This window comes from Triplophysa dalaica, chromosome 23, assembly GCF_015846415.1.
Source record: "Triplophysa dalaica isolate WHDGS20190420 chromosome 23, ASM1584641v1, whole genome shotgun sequence".
In the NCBI taxonomy this organism is placed as follows: domain Eukaryota; kingdom Metazoa; phylum Chordata; class Actinopteri; order Cypriniformes; family Nemacheilidae; genus Triplophysa; species Triplophysa dalaica.
The window spans coordinates 4,117,790-4,140,899 of record NC_079564.1 but is presented as its reverse complement, the minus strand read 5'-3'; the positions used below and the strand labels follow the sequence as shown (position 1 = coordinate 4,140,899).

At 37.8% G+C, this 23,110-nt stretch overlaps 1 protein-coding gene across 2 annotated transcripts in view; it reads left to right on the top strand.

Moving 5' to 3' along the window:
• Window positions 1–3,827: 3,827 nt before the first annotated feature.
• The window catches only part of col11a1a (collagen, type XI, alpha 1a), a 62,215-nt gene continuing 42,932 nt past the window's right edge, over window positions 3,828–23,110 (top strand). For both annotated transcript variants that reach the window (XM_056738751.1, XM_056738750.1), the window contains exons 1-7: window positions 3,828–4,103; window positions 10,853–11,017; window positions 12,017–12,230; window positions 14,328–14,490; window positions 19,097–19,219; window positions 21,208–21,294; window positions 22,696–22,794. In XM_056738751.1, the coding sequence (XP_056594729.1) occupies window positions 3,980–4,103; window positions 10,853–11,017; window positions 12,017–12,230; window positions 14,328–14,490; window positions 19,097–19,219; window positions 21,208–21,294; window positions 22,696–22,794 (975 nt within the window). In that variant the 5' untranslated portion in view covers window positions 3,828–3,979. The remainder of the gene's footprint in view (window positions 4,104–10,852; window positions 11,018–12,016; window positions 12,231–14,327; window positions 14,491–19,096; window positions 19,220–21,207; window positions 21,295–22,695; window positions 22,795–23,110) is intronic.

Below are 23,110 nucleotides of genomic sequence, written 5' to 3'. Positions count from 1 at the left end.
ACATTGAGAGGGCATGTTCTGTGGGAGTTCTTTGTTGAACACAGAGCACAGGTTGTATGTTGCGTGAGTGAGCTCTCAACCCGCTCTGGTCCTGAGCACGGAGAGAAAGACCTCTCTATACTCCCAGAGGCTCTGTGTATTTAGACCCTGCTAGTGGCTGGTTAGTGTGTGTCTGTGAAAACTTCTCCTCTTACCATTCCACTTAAGGTCAAATGCTCATGCAGTGGGTAACTATAAGCTGGTCAAATTCAGATAGAGACTGTGCTGCATGTTCTGAAACTGGTTAAAAACGATAAAATAAAAACGTATTAAGCAAATTTATAAAAGACCGGTGTTTCTTCTTACCGTATCTTAATTCACAATGGCAAGATTATTGTTATAATTTATTATTTGAGCTTTTTGGTAGAATTTTGAGGGAAAATCATTCGACTTCAGCACATGTAAAGGTAAACAAAGTAGTCTGTAATTTTATGTTTTAGACAGAGATGGCGATAGAGAGACAAAAGCTGCAGATTAAAGAGATATTTCAAAGGCAAAACAAATTTTCCCATGTTTGACTCACCCTCAAGGCATCCTGACTGAATACGACTTTCTTCTTGAAGAATAATGCAGTCTAAGTTATAATAACACGTATCATTTTGTTTCTAAGCGGTAGAATGGGAAGCAACTTTTTGATGCTCAAAAGTGCATCCATCGATCAAAGAGGGGCTCGATGTGACTCCGTGGTCTGAACAAAGGTCACCGGCAAATGACAGCGACGAAAGCTCCTGCTCAGATGAGACGGTATCCAATTGGATCCAATCGAAAAATGCAGCGTTCGTCACCGGAACTTACGACTGGGTCATTTGCCGGAAAAACAAAGCTAAGCTTCATGCCCAGCCAAGGGATAACGGAAAACAAGGTTAAAAGCACTCTCAATATGGACATTTCTCTCAAACAAATGCATCGCTTCACTTCATAAGACCTTTGTTCAGTCCACAGAGTAGCGTCGAGATGTTCTTTGATCAATGGGTGCACTTTTCGGAGCTTCAAAAAGTCAACACTCATTCACTCCCTTACTACCGCTTGAGAGTAAAATGATATATGGTATTATAACTTCCTCTGCATTATTCAGAAAGCTTGGAATTTTGTCCAAGAACTGTTTGGTCACAAGCACTTCCAAATATCTTTCTCTGTGTTCATCAGAACAAAGACATTTATACTGATTTGGAATATCTTGAGGGGGAGTGAATGAAGACAGAATTTTCATTTTTGAGTTTCTTTAAGTACCAAGAGAATGTCCCTAAGCTGGGAAAAGAATGAGTTCATTAGATTTAGTCTGCTGGTTTAAAGGTCACTCACAACCGCTATTCTTTTTATTACCGGGGGATGTAAGACACGTGTTGCAAACACATAAAAAAATGTGGCTTCTTAAGAATGTTGCTTAGAGCATGCAACTACTATTGTTGTACAGGAAGTTGTATATGTAAATGTTAACATGCAAACAAATATTCATGGCTATAGGAATAACTTTAATGTATTGTTATGGAATTATCATAGCTTTGTTATTTTCTGCCCTGGCCAACACAGTACACTGCGCACACGCAACAGTATGTACAGTAATAGGAATGTGGAGATGTAACTGTCAGAAAAAGGTGTGACCCTTGATCTCTGATATCATCCATCAGCACAGTAAAAGATAAATGACAATCACTGCAAAACATTTTGGAATGCACTTTATCATATTTCAAATAAGTATATTATTTATCATGTGCATATTATATTGATATATACCGTATATAACATTGTGTTTCATCAGTTGTCAAATATTTCTGCCATTTAATAAGTAAACACGATCCAATGTGTTATTCAGTTATTCTTATCTCTGAATTTAAAGATCTCTTGTGCCTGTTTCTGCAAACAGTTCACACAGCAGCATTCCAACTTGCCCTAAGGTGATGACATAACACTTTTCTTTATTTTGAGTTATCTAGCACATCTTGCATAAATCATCTTGGTAACTGATCTAGTATCTCGATTCATACAATACCTGTGCTTATCATTTTTTCTTTCATCCATTAATTTGTTCTTTACTGAAGTGTTTGGAAAGTACCATTTTTGCCCACGAGCAGAGATGTTTTATACTATACTTTATATGTCATATTTTAATTATCAGACATTGTGTATTTATAAGTTGTGTTGCATAGTTTTGACAATTGCTGGTTAAAGCCATTGCATGCCGTATGATTGTATTATGTGGTTGCTCATTGAAAAAAATCATGTTATGCCATCATTCTTGGACATGGTACAAAATAACTGTGATTAATTGCCTTTCAAATTCTAGAGAGGAGAGAGATCAAACTGCTAAGCCTGATGGGCTGTCTGTCATCCTGTCGGTCAATTTTAGCTCCTCCCTTGCACAACCTTCACATGTACTCTTAAGGGATAAAAAGCTGCAAAACATTAGAAAGTGTTTCCTGTTCATATTCTCCCTTCTTTCATCTTCCTTCCTGTTTATTGACATTCAAAGCCAAGACGAACAGAAAGATTCACAGTGAAAACGGAAGCGCATAGTGGGTTTCTATTTAACTTTAAACTTGAATGAGTGTCTGTGAGAGTCTTGGTCCATCAGTTCAGTGTCCATTATACTGTAGTTTAGTTTTTAACAAATTGCATTAAATTAAAACAAATATTAACCAGTCAAACCATAATTGGTACTTGAGCAACACTTTATAAAAACTTTATTTACAAATTATGAATGAATATGTATATATAAATATTAATTTATAACAAATCTATAATAATAGATAATTATATTAAGTAGTCTTGTAATATAGATACATACATGGGTCAATGACGTGACATGTATTTTTTGTGTCCAAATTCATTATTTTACTAAAAAGAATTTGAATAAATACATGTCGTATATCAAATGGATCTACAATATGTCCTTTATAAGGAACCCTTTTCATTTTATTGAAATTCAATAGATTTTTGAGTTTTGGTGTTTGAAAGACCAAAAATGTCAGGTGGTGAGACCGTCCGAACATACAAACAGAGAACAAAACTGAGAAATAAATGTTAATTTTCTCAATAAAATTCTTAATAAAATATTTTGGCGTGATTTTATGTTAAATTTCTTATATATGAGGGGAAAAATACTCAGTGCTAAATACATTAAATGTATATTATTTTAAATTAATATATGGTCGCACCACCTGACATTTTCTGGGTGGTAAAATCAGAAATCTTGTTTAATAATGAATTAATGCTCCCTAAAATGCTGTAAAACCAATATAAATCAACACAATACATTTTTTTGGACATAAAAATACATTTTCAAACTGTTTTGCTTAAAATATTTTTTTTTTCTTCTTGAAAATCTTATTTGTCATTGACCCACATACATAATATATGTATCTATGTTGTAATATATATATATATATATGCATCAAAAATGAGTTTTGTTTAAAGACTGTTGATATATATATATATTATGTATATTTATAATATATATTGTTATATACTGTAGACTAGCAATGGATAAAACTGCAATTATTCATGTGACCTAATCTAGAAACAAAAACCCAGGCCACCCCTAGGAAATTTCTCCCTGCTTTCATGGGGAGACGCGCAAGAGGGCGACCGGGGGAGGCTTTGGAAAACTGATGGGTGGATCCCGAGCCAACTTTCAAGCCCCGTGATTTGCTAATCGGGGTATGTTTCCCTTGTCATTTTGCTGTAATCCAGGGTCTGGGTCCAGCCCTCTTGACTGTGAGGCGATCCAGCGCTGCGCGTCTCAGTTTGATTAAAGCCCGATTCCTTCAGTCTGAAGGCTGGGCGCAAGCAAAGACGCATCGACGGGGGCCAGGCGAGACAAAATAACCCTCACATATGGCTGTTTAGAGCATATCGGGCACATTTGGGATTGTAGAAGGGACAACAATTTCAAATAAACAGAGGTCGCCCCGGCTTTGTGCACAGTTGTGGGCGCTCGACCATGGAGAGGCCAAGGTGGTCCCCAATGTGGAAAACGAAAAGGTGGCTTTTGGATTCCACTATTTCCAAATTCATCACAGTTTCATCCCTCGTCCTGATTCTGCAGGCTCCAACTGTCAGAGCAGGTAAGGATAGGATTCCAAACTATTTTCATGGACCGCCAGGTAGGGGAATCGCATCCGTTACTTTGCGCCTTTGGATTTTTGCGCATTTGATTTAAACTTTTCGCGACAGGTGAGCGCAGATCTAGAATCCCCTGTCTCTATATGTGTGTACGAACTTGAATATCAGTTTTGCCAGTAAAAACACCTTTACGATGCAGTCTAGAGTTCATTCAAATGAAGCCACCAGTTCCCAAAAAGTTTTCTCGAGAACCTGATGCCTTTCATTACGCATTTTTAGGACACATTAACAACATTACGGCAAAGCTTTACTTAGTTGTTTTTTGCGCCGATTTCAAATAGCTGTGGTCAAACTGTTAGACATCCAAAGTGTTTTAAGTCTTTACTGTAGGCATGTGTAAGAGAGGCAAACATATACAAGTAGCCTATTGGCAACCATATACAAGTAGCCTATTGGCAACCATATACAAGTAGCTTATTGATTTTTGCGCCGGTCTTGTTGAGTGTCCACTTTACTGCATCATGTCCAAACCTTTATAAAAACTATAAAACACATTTTACCTCATTATGTGTGTATATGTTCTGGTCTATACAGTCAGGGGGAGGCTGGAGGGAAGGAATGTGTCAAGTGAGTCTCAAGGAGAGATAGTTTAGGGTTTACTTTGAGGTAAAAAGCCCTTTGTTTCAACCTGTGGTCCGTTAGGTGTGTGTGGACACGGTTAGCAGGGTGGAGTTCCTCAGTGTTTTGCATCTTTTGGGTTTGTGGGCTTCTATTGATGAGATTGAATACCAGCCAGTGTGCCTCCAATGATCATTTGAACGATAAATGATGTGTAATTGTTTTATTAATTTATGTTTACACTTTATGATTATTCGTTTTCTATTCTGAATGCATTTGAACAAAGTTGTTGATTATCTTTTAGCATAGAATTTATAATAAGAATTCGATTTGTGTCCATTGAAATCTGGGAGGTCCGAATTTTCAGTGGGCGGAACACGCATCATGATTCCAAAGCTTCAACAAGTGATTTGATTATGAGCGCATAAACTAGACGATTGTTAGAGTTTCAGGAGAAGGTTAATGAATATTTTTTGTTCAAAAAGAATGTCGCAGAATAGAGTTTGAGACCATGCTTGCTTTGTTTTCGCTAGACATTAAGATGCTAAATAGAACTGCTAAAAAAGTATATTTTCCCCCACTACTAGACCCACTAACGTAGGGTTCCCGGTGGGAATGTTTCTCTTCTAAGTGCTGAGCAGTTATTTGATGACTGTCCTCGCTGCTCATCCCTATTATTTTGAAGTCTTCAAAGGGCCCAGAGCCATCAAGGGGCCCCAGACCGGCCTAATGATCTTACCCTTACGGGAACTAAGGACCTTGCAAAATTAAATGAAGCCTTTATGCTGTCACATAAGTGTCAAATAAATTTTTGAAATGACAAATATAAACCAAAAGTGAATTTATTTATTTATGTTGTTTTTTCCTTTTAGTTTTGGTATTAGTGTTAAAACCACTTAAAAATAACTTGATTACTTATATATTTGAGCCGTTTTTGGCGATTAGGCTACATCTGTGATACAGTTTGTTCACCCCTCAAAGCTGATCATTTAACGAATGCATTAATCTCATTTGACTTCAGAGCAATGCTTTGCATCCCCTACGGTTTGCAGCGCGTGAAGGTATTTTTGCTTGGTGCCCTCTTGAGCTGGCACTGTACTAACACGTTTCTTCAGCCCCCAGGGCTCAGAAACCTCAGATGTGCATTCCTTCAAACAATGCACACATTTCAGTAATCTTTCCCTGCTCTTATAGACGGACCAGGTCTCAGAAAGATGATCTTGGCTACTCTAGGGGCCCGCTATCCCATTAGGAAAGCCAAATCACAAATGAGATCTCATATATTTCTCCCAGAGAAGTAAGATTGTAAGATAGTAAGCAGTAAGATTATTTGGATGGTAAATGGGAGGTCGGAGACTCTTCCTCTCAGGTGTTCTCCTATACAAAGAAGACCCCAATAATCGACTATCTCTGAAAAGACAATTCATTGTGTTCAATTCAATCAATTCAATCTTTCATTGGATTCACATTTTCTAAAGGTGTGCATGTCAAAAGCTGTCTCATTTGTTTCTTTTTTTTTATTTGGAAACATGTTGGATAGATGAAGTCGATTATAAGGTCTTCAATAAGTCTCCTGCAAAAGAGCACTTTGTGCCCACATTTTGCATTAAAGTTTACTTGTTGGTCCAGTCAATTGAAAGGTGACATAATGTTTTGATATATCATAATTGAATCAGGTTTTACCTGTAGCGAATAGTGATTTAATGCTGAAATATGAAGTGAAACGTTTTCCTTAGCTTTCTTGGAAAGCAGGTCCTTGAAAGGATGTATTGTTCTTTGATGTTTCGTTACTGTGGTAAAGGTGGAAAAATATACAGGGAAAATGTTTTGCTGGAATTCCACCCGTGAGTTTGCCTCACGGAGAGCCTGTGGCATAATGCAGTCTTGTTCGAGCGGCAAGCATGTGTCAAAGAGGGCAGAGTGAGGAGTGAAGGGAGAGTGAGAGAGAGAGAGAGAGAGAGAGAGAGAGGATAATAGAGAGAGGGATATTCTGACTGAATTCATTATTAGAGTCTCAAGGAGCAGCAGGTAAAAAGGTCCCCAGCTTTTCCCTTCATTTCACCCTTTAAAATGCACAAAATGAATTTATTTGCACATTCTCCATGCTTTGAATGCTTCTCATTGCGTTCACTTGATATGTCTTCCAGCTCCATTATTTTAACTCTACACATGTCTTCCTGTTACAATAACAGGGAATTTCTTAATTATATGAATTGTGCAAATTTAAAACTCCCTCCCTCCTTCCCTTAGGCTCCTCCCATTTCGGGGTGTTCAAAAAGAGAGAGGGTTTATGATCTCTCTCTCTCTCTAAGTTAGAACCGCCCTTCAAATTCACACTTAATCTCTAATCAACCCTCTCTCTCTTACACACTAACACACACACTCATGTCTAATGTAAAGAAATACGGAGAGGAAGAGATCAGCATGTGTGTGTTTGGACAGCAGTCTGGTTAAAATCACACCAGGTCTTCAGCTGCACTGTTCTAATGACAACACTTTCTCGGTTGGTTTTCGAAAAGATTAAGGAGTATTGACATTTTTCTTTGGCGCTTGCATGGCAGGGTCAAACGCAGGCTAATGTGCCACATCTGGAATATATGAGGACTGGAGAAAGTCTGCGGTCACGAGCATCTTTGTTCATCTGTAGCGTAGATGCACAATAACACCAACCACGGCTGGATGGGATGATGCAACTGTTTAATTGCATAACAAGCGATTTTTTTATAGTAGATCTTGATTTTTTGCTAATAAATAAACATTGTTCCAGTGAATTAAACTCAATTAAAGTCACTTCAAATTTATGTCAATGTGAGAAGTTGCCGGACAACTGTAAGAAGATGATAAAAAATATCAATCTTTCATTGAATTATTAAAGGTCCAGTGTATAACATTTAGCAGCATCTAGCGGTGGGGTTGCGAATTGCAACTAATGGCTCACTCAACCCCTCAGATTTGCTAAAATGGCTTATAGAAGACTAAGATGTCGTCATGATTTCTCTTTTTTTGTCCGTTTAGGGCTACTGTAGAAACAACAAGGGGACCCGCAGTGTATGTAGATAGAAATAGCTCATTCTTTTAAAAAAACATAATGCTTCATTATATGAGGTCTTTATACACCTCTGAACACATAGTTTACAGACACTTTTATCCACAGCGACTTAAGTTGCATTTTACTATACAATTTATTTGAGCATGTGCAATCCCGTGGGATCGAATCTATGACCTTGGCGTTGCTAGTACCGTTCTCTCAGCCCATTCGCACCAATTGCGTATAAATAACACGCGCTGTGCATTATCGTATAATAAGGACGCCAAATTGCGATTTTGCGTGCATAAATACGCCTTTTTTTGCGTGCACATGATACGCCAATTAGCGCGTTTGCATATTAAACAGCAATTTGTCTCATTACCCTGTCCCCTAACTCAAACCCTAAACCTAATGTTAGCGTCCGTGCATATTATAACCTCTACCCTAACCCAAACCCTAAACCTAACCTTATTATTTTAATTATTTCAGTGTTTCCTCTTCATGTACGTTTTAAAATGGCTGCTCTCCACCCAGGTACAAGCACTCATTGGCGTATCATATGCACGCAAAATCGCAATTTGGCGTACGTATTAGACGATAATGCAAAAGCGTGTTATTTATACGCAATTGGGTGCGATCAGGTTGGTTCTCTAAAGCTGGGTTCACACCAAACCAAAGTGGCTGTTTATTACAAGAGGGAAAAGTTCGTTATTTTCGCGTGAATGACGCGATCTGACAAATATTTTCAACCTTCGCTGAAGACGAGATTGATGTGCGTTCACGGGCAATCGCACCCCTCGATTTGCAACATTTGCACCGCCTGCAGTAAGAGGGTCACAAGTTTTGTGCCGTAGCATCACACAAAATTTATTTTAATAAGTATATTTTTTACGCTTGCTAACATATTAGCTAACATGCGATCGTAAATGCTGTTTAACACATCACATGCTAATATAGGCTATATAAGAATGCAAAGTGCTTGTTACACAAAGTTTGTTAGATATAAATATAATACCACCACACGAGCAAGCGAGTGTTATATTATTTCAGTCTTACGATTCAAATTAAGATGTTCTTAATAAAACATGTGAGGACGTTTTAAGAAATGCTTGAGAATCGCACTTAAGAATATTCTTACGAACTTCCTATAATTTATCTTAAGAACAGTTTTGTGAATCCAGCCCCAGGACCAAAGAAAATGCCCTTCTTGATTCATCATGAATGTTTGAGAGCATCAAACAGCAACACATGTAGACCACATGTATGACTGCTGGGTGTTACCCATAAACTTCAAGGAAAAATGTCCCTGGGTGACCTTCTTTTAATGTTTAGCATTCAGCAGATATTTTATTCAAAGCGATTTACAGTGCATTCAAGCTATACATTTTATCAAGATGTGTTTGCCCTGGGAAGTGTTTGGCATCTACCACATAAAAACGTTGTGCTTAAACTTCACGGCTATCTCTAAAAGCATGTTGCTTTGCAAAGAGGGATGTTTAAATGTACGCTGTTATAAAGATTTTAGGGTATTTCTAATACACAAAGCGCTCCCGTACAAAACATTTACAACCCCATTTCAATCTTGAAGAAAGACAAGACATTCTTCAGTCAGTTCTTTGTGTTGGTTGACCTGCGTGCTCACAGACTGCACGATCCCACAGGATCTCTCAGAAATATCTCTGAATTCTCTTAAATATATATTTTTTGAAATCTATAAAACTATGATGTATAAAGTTGTGATTTGTGGCATTCATAGTTGTAAGAATATTTGATAATAGCATGCAGGTTTATTTACGTTATGTGAGACCATTAAATACAATTTTTACAAAGTTGAACTTGTTTTAAAGGTCCAGTGTGTAATTCTTTTGAGGATCTATTAAAAGAAATGCAATATATTATACATTACTAGCTTTCCTGTGGCTCAGTGGTTATGCTGGGTTCACACCCACACAAATTAAGTAAATTACATGAAAAGTCAATGGAAAGACGTTAACTCGCATATAAATATACTAATACAATACACGTCACATGTAAATCGAGCAAAACAACCGTGAGGTCTTCATTTTAAGAAGATGTTTAGGACAGCTTTTGTTTCGAGAATTTGGATTCTCCTTAATTTTTTTTACTAATATCAATCTTGAGAAACATTCGAATTTTTTCGGAAATAGATAACATTCCTAACTTGTTCTTCAATTAGAGTTTAAGAAATAACATGACAGTTAAGAAAACAATTCTTCAGAAGAATGTTTTGTGAATCCGGCCCCTGGTTCTTTCTAAGGTTGTTCTGTGAGCGCTCAAATTGAGCTCCGGGGTGAACAGTGTTGATCTTTTCTCTTGCTTTGTTAACCGTAATGAAACAAGTTTGCTTAACCTGGCCCTTGCTCATGTGTGTCTTCCAAAGAGTCGAGGGGGAAACCAGCTGTTTTACAAGGGTCACGTCACAGAGACTTTCTGAAGATTTTGGTTTATACCGTAGCCAAGGCAAGCAGATGCTGAACTGAAGTATTAGCGAGTTACTCTCTTGTCTGTGTGTCTTTAAACGATGTTTAGAGATTTAAGATCTTTCTTTCTGCCTCCCTAGATCCCTAGATCCCTAGATCCTTTTGAATTTACAGACCAAAGACTATTATACAATTGGCAATCTGTGGATACTTTGGTACCCTTAAACTCTCTTGGAATATTGTTCTGTCAAAAAGATCTGCAAGGATATTTAGATGAGCTCCAGACTCAGTCGAGCTTGTCTGTATGGGATTGATTTCACTGGATTCTTTTAAGTTTTTCTACTAAACAGGTGGTTTGAAAGTTAAATTCTATCGATTCATTGAGAAATTAAATGTGGCTGGTGTGGTTTTGATTTTTAGATTTCCATCCATTCTTAATGTTAATCTGACAAACCTGGTTTTCAGAAGTTGCTTGTATACTTTTTTAGCGTTCGTGATCTGTACTGTATTTGTGACTTGCATGTCCTATTCTGTCAGTTTAATCATCATAAATACACGTCTAGCAGCTAAACCCGGCCTTTACTTGCTGTATGCATTAATGTACAGGTAGCTCAAGCATTTTTGCCTTACATAAAGACTTCTGTGTCTTTTCTACCCCCTACAGCAGAACCCGTGGATGTCCTCAAAGTATTAGAATTTCACAATGTCCCAGAAGGAGTACAGAAAACTTCAGGCTTTTGTACGAACCGAAGATCATCGCAGCCGGACACAGCCTACAAAGTAGGCAAGAACGCCCAGATCAGCGCTCCAACCAAGCAGCTTTTCCCAGGTAAGCCGAACCCCAGAAACGTGCCTCTGTATCCTGCCTGCGTTCAGCTGAGTTTAAATGCGGCCTTTGTTGCGGTTGCCAGGGCTTAGACAGAAGATGCTATCCCTGATGGTGCTGGGCCGTGTTTCTCTCAAACTCTTGTATTGTTAAGCTGCAGGAGAACTTGGCCGAAATCTTCTGACCGCAGCGTGTTTTGTCAGCTTAGCTGTGTAACAATTGAACCGAATCTTTAGTCTCCATGAAATCAAAACTGAAGGCCTTTAGTATGAATATGTTAGTATTTTGGATATATGTTCAAAACGTTAAGTCTATGACTTTTGCCATCTCAAATCATCGATTTTTATCACATCATTCTGCACGTTTACTTCTCATTAAATTCCACGTTGTGAGGTAAACTAACTGCTATGTTAAAACGTTATGTCACCACACTTCAAGAAATTTTAGGGGGTCTCTAAAGGCATAGTGTACCCTAAATTCTGGCATGTGCTCTCATGTCATTACAAACCCGGGATAAAAAAAAAAATCTGGAATCTTCAGGCGGTTTAAATTCATGCAAACATAACGATAAACAAGTACTTTATACAAACCATGTAATTCATTTCAAGTCATTCCAATTGCTCAATAGGTTTGGAGTGTATAATGTAATTGGAATGTGTGATTATAACGTTGCAAGATGTATTTTTAAAGGGTTGCAAACAGATGCATTTGTTAAGCCTAAATCTGGTATATATTACAAAGTTTCTTACTTTTTTCAAGCTGGAAACAAAATATTACATTTTACAAAAACTTGTCCAATGGCCGTTTCAAAAAATGCAACAATGCACACAGCATTTGTAAAACAATGCAAGAAAATGTGAGTGATAAAACGGCTTGCCTCGAGGTATTTAACAACAAAGCCAGGAAATGTAATGCCTGTCGATTCTAGAAAGCACTTCGTGGTTTGGATGCCAAACCAAATGAACCTACATTAAACATGCTTCTTGTTTGTGTTATTTGTAGATGGTGTGTTCCCTGAAGACTTTTCCATCCTAACCACCATCAGGCCCAAAGCTGGGATCCAGTCCTTCCTTTTGTCCATCTATAATGAGAAAGGCATCCAGCAACTAGGTGTCGAAGTGGGCCGCTCTCCTGTCTTCCTGTACGAGGATCAGACGGGCAAGCCCGCCCCTGAGGATTACCCCCTGTTCCGCTCCCTCAACCTGGCCGACGGGAAGTAAGTTAGGCATGAAATGCCTAGTACGTTTTTTTAGCCCTGTTTCATACCATCCTGTGAGAGACAGACTGACTGCGGACAGGGTCAGGCAGAGGTCAGTCATCAGACTGGTTCAGCAGGAAGTCATTTGTTGCCCGCAGTGAGTTTCACTTTCATACGCGCTTGGTGTTCGGTGGGGCATTGTGTCAGCCGTGCTCCCGTCATGGGTTTGAATTCCAAAGATTGGAACTGTTTGCACCAAAGTTAGGTTTTTTTTACTAAATCTTGTTGTTCAGTATTGACGTGAAGGTTTTAGTAGTTCGGTTGACAAGTACACAAATCAGAATGTACATGAGGTGAACTTGCAGATACGCAGTGATATGACCTTCACCATTAACCTTCAAGGTTCGGTTATTTTAGAAAGATGAAACATTGGATCCATTGGGGATGATGCTTGACCTCTGAAATTAACCTCCTGGATTACATCATCCATGCAGAATGTCTGTTATCTAAAGCTGTATTTAAACACTGCTTTAAGGGAGTAAAGATGCAATTCAGTGGACATCTGAATCATTTGTAATTATATGTGGTAATCATATTCCAATAAATTAGTTTATTAAGAAGTTTTTGAGTTAGCCCATTATTTGGGGTAGTCGGTCAGTTCCGGGCATGAATCTAAACATGTGCTGTTTTGCTGCAAAAACTGTAATATTCTATGTGGAGGATTATAGTACCAATTCTGCTCCCTCATGCTGAAAGAATTACTGACACGAGTGGATATTTAGTAAGGGTTTTTTACAGTAGTAGAACAGATCATCTCTCTGCAGTTTAACATAACCTTTGACATTACATTTCAAGTAGAATTGAATCGATTAATTAATTTATTGAAATATGAATTTCTGCATTATCTTTTTGGAAGCTTAGATAGGATTTCTGTAATTTGTCTATAGCATCACAGGACTGTTCAAAGGTGATTTTTTTCCAATGTTTAAATAATTTCCCCATCCAAGCTAATCATGCAATATGTAAGAGGGCATTCATCATTTTGTATTCATCATTGTTTATATATGTAATGTGAGCTTTTGGAACTACTGGAATTTGGTTGCAGTCGCTGTGAAAAAGGATAAATAGTCAAATATATTTCCCCTTAAAATATTCACATTCCATTTTGTACAAATTTTAATCAACAATCAAGTTTTTAAAAAGAAAAAGGTCCAGGGACATGTGCTAGCGGTGATATGGTGATTTAGAATGGATATAAAACACAAAATGTGATATGTGTGTCAAAATGTATGGACAACATATTGCAGTTCTATATTATATACAATGTGTTGTTGACGTGATTTACTATACATACATTCACGGAAAGAAGAATTATACTGCTGCATTCCCTTAGGGAAAATGTCCATACTGAAAATATTTGTCTTTAAATCATTGCATTTGACCATTCCTGGGATTGTGTTGAACACATTTCTTTGTAGATTCTCAGGATATTTATAGTGCCTCAAGGCATGAAATATGCATTGTGGTCTACATATAGCTCTGTCAATCATACACATAATTTGTCTAAACTCTGTTTTCATAAAATTCCCTAAACACTTCCTATTCAATCTGTGGTTTTCAAAACACAAGTAAGCCCTGTCCTACTGCAGTTAAAGTTTGCCAAGCACATTAAAGACATGAGCCAGAATAAAGCTTTTCCTTCTATTGAAGTGGATTATGGGAAATTGATCGCCCTTGTGTGTTTGCTATTGATATCTCTTTGAAACCTCTTGGCTTGTTACCAATATCCCAACCGACGCTTTACTTCCTCAGCTCGATGTTTTACTATGCAGTTCGGTTTCTGTGTCTAACCTTTCTGACACACACTTTCCACAATGTTCAAGGTGCCTGTCATGCCGAATAATTCACGGGGGGATTTGGTCAGGAGTTTAATGAGTTTAATCCAGTGTTAAACAAGGCCAAAGTTTGAAGGATGGAATGTGGTCTATTGAGGCCTTGAATGTTATCAGAAATGGAGTAAATCTGACTTGGGTTTTAAATAAGACGCGTCTCACGTGCAGTCGTCTTTTACTTTTCTTTTCTGCTGACGATCTTCTGCTCTTTGGTCCATTTCAGGTGGCATCGTGTAGGCATCAGCGTTGAGAAGAAGACCGTGACTATAACTGTTGACTGTAAAAAGAAGTTGACCAAACCCTTGGGCAGGAGTGACCGTGCCGGTCTTGACACCAATGGCATAACCGTCTTTGGCACCAGGATCCTGGATGAAGAAGCTTTTGAGGTAAATCCAATTTCATTTCTCAAGGAACTTAGATAAAGGACTATACATCAGCTTTCACATCAAGAAAAAAATTATCCGGTCTTTGATGTATTTCATTTAACGCTGAGAACATCTGTCCATTTTAGGAGAGTGGAGTAAATAGCTGGTAAAAGATTTATAGTCTTGCTCTGGAAACCTCCGCATGCTACGATATGTTGTGTGTTGTTCGTTTCATGACAAATAAAACCAGCATGGGGCAGAACGTAATTAGCCTATAAATGAGAAATTGTTCTTTTTTCACCTCAAATACTTTACTCCAACATATATTTTTTTTGAAAAATTGCACTATTACAAAAATTCGGGCCAGGTGTACTGAAAATGCCTCAAAAACGTTTGTGGCATGTATACATTTGTGTTTACCATTAGCTAACGGCTCCTTGCTTAAGCATCTCATTCATTGCTTTACTTTTGTTCCTCCAAGAAAACGATCAGTGGTCTCCATGACAACCTCCATTTTTATGTGGGTGATGGTATGTGGGATGGTCACTTAGGTCAGTGGTTCCTTAAAGGGATAGTTCATCCAAAGATGAAAATTCGGTCGGTTAAAAGTCATTTACTCGCCTTCTTATCATTTCAAACCTGTATGACTTTCTTTTTTCTCCTGACCACAAAAAGAAGAATTTTTTAAAGAACGAACAACAGCGGTACCCATTCACTTAAATTTACGCATTTGGCAGACGCTTTTATCCAAAGCGACTTACCTTGCATTATCCTATACATTTATACATAGGTATGTGCAATCCCCTGGGATCGAACGCACAACCTTGTGTTGTTAACGCAATGCTCTTACCACTGAGCTACAGGGAAAGCTAATGTAATCTACACTTCTATAGACACAAAACCAACGCAAGTCAATTGGTACCGGTGTGGGTTAAGATACCAAAATATTTTTTAAATATCTTCTTTTGTGTTCTGTGGAAGAAAGTCGTACAGGTTTGAAATGACTACAGTTTAAGTAAATGATGACTTTTCATTTTTTGGAGAACTATCACTTTAAGAGCAACTTTGCCTTTTTTAGGCAATATGTGCACTTTCTTGAACTGTGAGTAACTTTGAAAGTCATTAATGTGAATGTATGATTTTTTGGGATTAATATAAAATAGCCTTCGATTCTACAAACATCAGGGTTCAGAAATAGCATTGGTGGATACAGGCTCTTTGAACATGGACTGCTGGAACTCCGGGCAACACAGACAAGCCTTGTGTGACTTGTTTACTTTTGGGCAGTCGGGTTTTCCCCTTCAATCCTGTTATGAAGGCTTCATTCACCTTGTAATTAAAGCTTCTCAGTGTCAGAGGTCTCTTCATTCACAGATCGCTCTGGGCTTTAGCTCACGGCCAACTGATGGCTGGTTGATGTTGTATGTGCATGACATATAACTATACTTGGTTGTTTCAAACTTAATGTAATATAGGCTATCCTAAGAAGACCCAACCGTCAAGGGATAGTTCAAAGAATAATGAAAAAATAATTTAAATGTAAATGTACTCACACAAGATATAGGTGAAATTGTCTCTTCATTAGAAAAGATTTTTGTACTAATACCGCCGTTTTTGGTGATTCATACAACACAAGTCCCCCAGGTGAGGACGTATAGATACAACATGTATAAATGTAATTTCTAGTGTGTTTATTTGTGTCTAAGCATCAATCTGGCTGTTTTAACTGCAGCGTTTCTGTTTTACTGTGTTGTTTTGTGTGCGCTTAAATAGTCATGTTTGAGGCAGTTTGGAATGCGCAAGGTCAAACTGAGTTAAAGCTGTAAATAAAGATGTACAATGGCCCGATTGACAGGTGATATTGAAATGCTTTGCTTTGTGGTAAGAAGGGGGCAAGTTTGAGGTCTCGTGTGTGTTTGCCTGTGCAATAGAGAGAGTCTGGTTACAAGGGGGTTGGGAAAGCTATCTTAACACCTCATCCGACTTATTGCTACAAAAAAAATTAGGAACGTTTTGTCAGCGACCGTGCTGACATTGTGCGATTGTCACTGATGTGCAGATTTGTATACCTAATATGATTTCTGCATTCTGAATTTTCTTAACAATAGTATTCGTATATTTAACTTATGATCAGAAATGATTTCAGATGTTGTTGTCTGTGGTAATTGAGAAGTGGTCTTGAATGCATTTGACTCGAAAGAGTTCGGAGTTTCATCCCAGACACAGATTCTATATTTGAAGAGTTTATTTCCAGTTTTTTGCAATTGGTTTGTTTTGATTTAAGCCATAATAACTCAAAAAAAGAGTTATCTCATTTTGGAAACAAACTCTTCATTTGTACCTCTTGCCTTATGAATCCGCATATTTATAGAACGCAGCGAGAGGTATGCCCAGTATCCAAATTCAGGATCTCAGTTGGGATTTGTGTGCTTTGAAACACAGAGGTCTCTGTCTGAAGGCATGAAAACGGTGTCTGTTCCCAATGCATGGCTACCTCTGAAGTGTATTCTGGGAAATATGGCGGAAATACCTGGTCATAGGAGTAACATCCCTTAGTGAGCCCAGATGAATCAACACTGAATCACTTTGTACGGCTGGTAAAGAAGCCCTTGATTTATGAAGTTTGAAAGTGAACATGACATAAAAAAAATCCACGTAGCTACTTATAATAATTCAACTTATTTTTGATTCCCAAACCTGATGTAACCCCACCCTATCCACATAAGTCTCTTATACGCTTTGAACCACAGTACAACACATCCGCACTTTTTGGACCTTCTGAGTGACACGTTAATTGTCTTAATTGCTATTCTCTGTGAGGTGAGGAAACTGTGCTGACCACGGCTAATAGTATTGGGCGTATCATGCGGCCAATCGGCTCGCAGCTCTATAGGCTCGGTTACATCAAAGGTCAACGCGTCTTTTGTCACAGGTTTTTTGCTCACCATTCACTTCAGTTCTGTAATTTAAGCAGTTGAGGACAATTAAATGACCCAAGAAAATTTACCAAATTCTCTCATGTTGTAAAGCTGGGAGGTTATGGCGCTTAATGAGGGGTTTCCTACTGTGCAACGTCGCTGTTTGAACTGTTAACTGTATGCTCGAGCCGGGGGTCCAAATCTTAAAAAGTTTTTTCACACAGTGAACCTTTTAGATGAACCTGTTATATCCAGGCTGAGAGATGTGTATAGATTATTTATTGAGAGCTGACACACTTTCCTTAAAAAAGGGTCCATGGACTTGTTTATGACACACGGGTGACAGATGATGCAAACATGTCATTTTTGATCAACCAATGGCTTGATCTCTCTGTTTTTCTCCATTCTGGCACTAGTCCACAATGGTAGTCCTGAAATTTGGCACCGATGCTTTAATGGTCTGGTTAATTTTTGCAATGGTTCCAATGTTAGCAAAGCAAATCTAGTTTGGAATTTTAATTATTCTGAACATTTTGTTCACTGTAATAGTAATTTCTATGTTTGAATAAATTATGATAATTGTGGAAGCCTGTTTATTTTTGGAAGTCTAAAATAAGAAATGCTGGTATGCAACATGGTATTTGGTTTTAATGAGGAGGTAAAGCATCCTCTGTTTTACTGTGGGCACACCTGAGCATTTTGTTTATACAGTTGGTTTACAGAGAGAAGTGTAAACACACACACACACACACTTGTTTGCTGTCCCCAAACAAGTTCTAGCCTGCTGGTTTTTTTCAGTGGATGCTAGATATTATGGTCTCTCTCTCTCTCTGTTTGTCTCTCTCACGTTCCAACACATCCTCATTGGCATCTGTCACGTGGAAATTTTAATACTAATGCTTTGTAGCAGGTCTAGGTCTCTATGCTGCCTGAGCCTATCAGATTACTGGAGATCAGATCCATATATAGTTGCCTAAAACTTCAGACAATATGTACGTTATTGGTTATAACACAACAAAGGCAAGAAACAGATTTGTCGCACACTTCTTATGCGTTTAATTAGCTGTTGGCCAACAGGTTTAATGAACCGTTGCTTATGCATAGCAAAACAGACTGAACAGATCTCATCTTACATGTTTCCTGTGTGGATTCTTGTAGCCAGGTGTTGAAGCGTGTTTTATGTACCGGCTTATAAACCTTAACAACAAGGGCAGCAATTTCCTGACCGCCTGACCTTTGTTTGTCACTGTCTTAATGATATGTGTTTTGTTTACTTGTTCTGGTCGTACAAGAGAAAGAATGTTCTATAGGTTGTTTATTTTACTCCGGATATAGTTCATTTGTGCCACATTTTTTAGGCTTTTTCTTACATCTTTACTTAGATAAGATGCATTGCTAAATTCTGCAGCATACTGTACTTAAATGTCTCGTTCACTTACAGTATTGCAAATAGAATCTGCCCTGTTATTGCTATATATTTATGTTGTGCAATTGTGATTATTATTTATACAAAAAACGTAAAGTAATCTTAATAGAGCATTGCTACCAACAACAATATATAAAAACAGCAATACAAAAATCACCACTGTGAAGAGGGTTGTAGTCATAAATTACATCAACAATCAGGATCAGTTTTAGGAATAAATATGTGTTTGTTATATTGTGCAGGTGTATATAACAGCGCTGATCTTTTTATCTTGCATCATCAGGGTGACATTCAACAACTGCTGATTGTGGCCGATCCCAAAGCAGCCTACGAATACTGTGAACACTACATCCCAGACTGTGACGTACCTCACAAAGACACAATACAAGCACAGGAACCAGAGGAGGTTAGTGTGACATCAGGACAAAATCGCCCCCTGCACTGACCATCGGAGAAAAGGGTCTTTCCTGCTACGCTCCGATGATGACAGTTTGACACTGTCAATCAAATGCCTGGCCATGCCTGCTCGTTCTTTATTGTGAATATTTTATGAAATAGTCTATTTAGAAATATGTAAATTGTGTTTTTTCATTCATTTGGGTCAAGCGTGTTTAATCTTTTGGCTGATTTTAAATTAATTTAGAATAGATCGTAGACAGCAATATTCCCCATGGCCAAAAACCACAAACGCATCATGATTTTACACATTACATCCAGCTGAAACAGGAATAACGTCTTCCTGTGTGAGGAGTCAATAAACCTCTATCTCATGTCTTGTCACTTCAAACATGAGGATGAAAATAACTCTGTCTGGCTGAATAGGATCCTACTCAAGTTATCACAGCCACAGAAGAGGATGACACCATCAGCTCTCATATGCTGTATGAGCATTACCACATACTTGTGCTTTATCAGCCTTCCTGCTCTTCTGGTGGCCTTTGTTTTGAGGAAGAGGCCACTGTTAACTGTTGCAAATAAACGCTTTTAAAATGTTCATTCATTAATTACAGAGTATCGCAATTGATGAATGAGTACGTAGTTGGTCGTGTCCCTTTTTCTTGAAACAGACTTTAAATAACTAAATCTAACACTAAATACTATCTGTTTTTAAAATTAATAGATTTTATTGTATATTAAAGCACTGGTTCTCATCTGGTGTGTTGCAGAAATGATTCTTATTGGGATCAGGTTTAGCATTAACAATGCTAAGTGCAACTACATACTAATCGTATAATCTTGCATATACGATAGTAAAATAAGGCTGACCAACGTGCAAAGGAACATTCTTTCATCATTCACTTTTACATTTTAAACCTGTTTGACTTTCCTTCTTCTGCAAAACACAAAAGAAGATATTTTGAAAAATGTTGGTATCCAAAAACCATTGGTCCCTGACTTCCGGTGTATTGAAACAAAATGAATGCAAGCCAATGGGGACCAACGGTTTTCTGTTACCAACATTCTTCAAAATAGCTTATTTTTATGTTCTGCAAAAAAAGTCAAAACAGGTTTGAAATGACAAGGTAAATAGTGTAAATAATGAGGGCATTTTCATTTTGAAGGTGAACTATTCTTTAAAAAAATGAATGAATGAGTCAATGAAACTTGATTGCCAAAAACCGCTGTTGACCTTATTTAAAATCACTAGACAGAAGTAGTAAATTAAACTATTTTCCAATGTAAAATCTGAAATCTAAATAAAACCAGTTGAGAGCCACTATGCTAAACTGCTAATAGGCATTGACGTATCTATATGATACAAACTATAACTGTATACTGTATGTACATACATTCTGTCATTAACTTTAGAAGTCTAGCGTTATATATATAAAATTCTTTTTGACCCGACACTTAAGGTTTTATAGCTGTAACTTTGAAACGTGTTTGAAAGAATCCAGCTCTTTCTGTAGATCTGAGTCTATAATCTGCCATGTTTTAAAGACAGACAGTAATTTAAAGACGCATATTTAGTTTTAGGGGGTTTCAGGCCACACATTTGCTTTTATCTTACAGTAGTTTCACGACTGTCCCTGATGTGCCGGAACCCTTTTATTTGGTCTCTAAAACCTACATTTGTAGAATAGGTACATCAAGTGTTATACATTAAAGTATTGAATGTAACATGTGCTGTGCACCTTTCACCCAAGTAATCAATTTTATAAATCCACCGTTCTGCTTACGTTTACTAGCTTTTTTACAATTCCTTAAGCGTACTATTAAGCTTTTAACCGTAACATCACCTTAATGTGACAAGTCCAAATTTTGACACATTGGAAACCGGACCATAGAGTACTGTATGTAATGGACCCAAAGGGTAGATTACATTCTTCAGAGAGCTATATATTTTTCGAAAACGCTTTACTAACCTCTCTCTTGTCCTATTTCTGTGTACAGTACCCAACTGCTGTTGAATATGGTGATTTATATGATTATTATGATGCAGCGACCCCCACAGCCACAGATGAATATTCTGAGCCGCAGGTAAATGCAGGAAACCTGATGAGTTTGTGATGTCATGTGGCGTCTTGCTGTCAGTCGTGGGATCCTTTGGCCCCTCCCCTTTCTTTGTGTTGTGTAAAATGTGCAAAAGTATGAGAGTTGAACATCATGTGTTTGGTTCAATTTCAGTTAACGTTTATTCAACGTTAAATCAACATTATTGACAATAATCCACCTAATGCAATATAAAATTGTTAATCTGGTTCACATACTTTTGCCCATGTAATGTTTGTCGTGTTGCATGTTGTTGTGTTTGTAAGGTCGATGTCTTTTGAGTACCTCAGAGATGACGTATTTTTGTATGCAAACCCGGAAGCGAGTTAGCATTTAAGGACTTAAATGGACTCGCCCCAAAGTCTATGTTTTTTTAATTGGGTTTTTGGTAAATCGGTTAAAATAAGGTTTATGTCTAACAGATGCGGATTTATTCACGGACGAATTACTTAAGTTACCAGGGAACACATTTTTAATAAAGTTTGAAAGAGTTGTCGGAGGCTTATTGGTGGTGACGTTGATATCTAACTATCTTAAGTCTAGTCTGTTAGTAGCACCGTGTTAGCTTTATACTTGTGCCGGCTTGAAAAGTAACAAATGTTGGTTTAATGTGTAAAGATTATCTGGATAGACAAAATGTGTGAAAATCATAAACCTTTGTTAATCACAGAGCTTATTTTTTGCGATCTTCCAAAAGTCTATGTAAAAAATGCATAGGCTTTCGGTAGCGGGAACCAGCGCTGCACTTACTTACGGGTTAGCCTACAAAAATACGTCATCTGTTAGGTACTGTATTTAGAAGGCATAATGTCATAGAGTGTATTATATATATTTTATATGTTATATTAAATATGCATCATATATGTCAAGTTATCCTGAATCTAATGTAGTGTAGTAAAGACAAGGAAACCGATTTTATTGGTCATCTGTCTTGAATGTTTTGATGTGTATTTTACCTTCACCATAACCTTTCTCCAGAGGGTGAGACGTAGTGTCTCCATGACAACGAAGAGGACGAAAAAGTCCCCCAAATTTGTTCCCAAACCCTATAAGTACCAGCAACCAAAGCACACAGTGGCTAGTAAAAAGTTAACTACTAAGAAGAAGGGATATGGATACCTGCCGGCTACATCTCCGAGACAAGCTGTAGGGGTAATTGTACGAGAATAGTTCAGATGAGAACCCATCAAGATCTCTCTTTCAATGAGAGAAATCTCTGATGATAGTCTGAGCCCGCCGGCCGTCCTCTTCTCTCCACCAGACTGAACGCAGACGCAGTCTGTCCTAGTGGTTCGACCCTGTTGCTCTTGTGGAGTTCCTAATTCACTCCTAGTTAATTCCTACTTTCTTATTTTCTTCTTCTTCTCCTCTCACTGTAAACTTCTGTAGCCTAACAATGTAGATGGGGAGTTCTATACAGACAGTGAAATTGACTACGGAACGGTAGATGATACCAGAACTCCTGGGGCAACTTCTGGACCTAGCCAGGTAATTATTTGATTTTCTTGTGACAGTGTGGGGCGAGGGTCACAAAATGTGTGGGTTACCACTGGGAGAAGACAGATTTCTGGAGAAGGAAGTATATGATATGAAATGACAAAGGCACAATTCAAAAGCAAAGCAGAAGCAATTATTCTTTTCATTTCAAGGGAACTGCTTGATATCAAGATCATTTAACAACGTAAAGCTGAAATTGTGGATGAAACTCACGCCATGTTTTAAACTTGGTCAGGTCATGCCATTGATATCAGTTTACTGTTGTTTTTTCAGTGATGCTCAGGTTTACATTTGAGAAAACTTAACA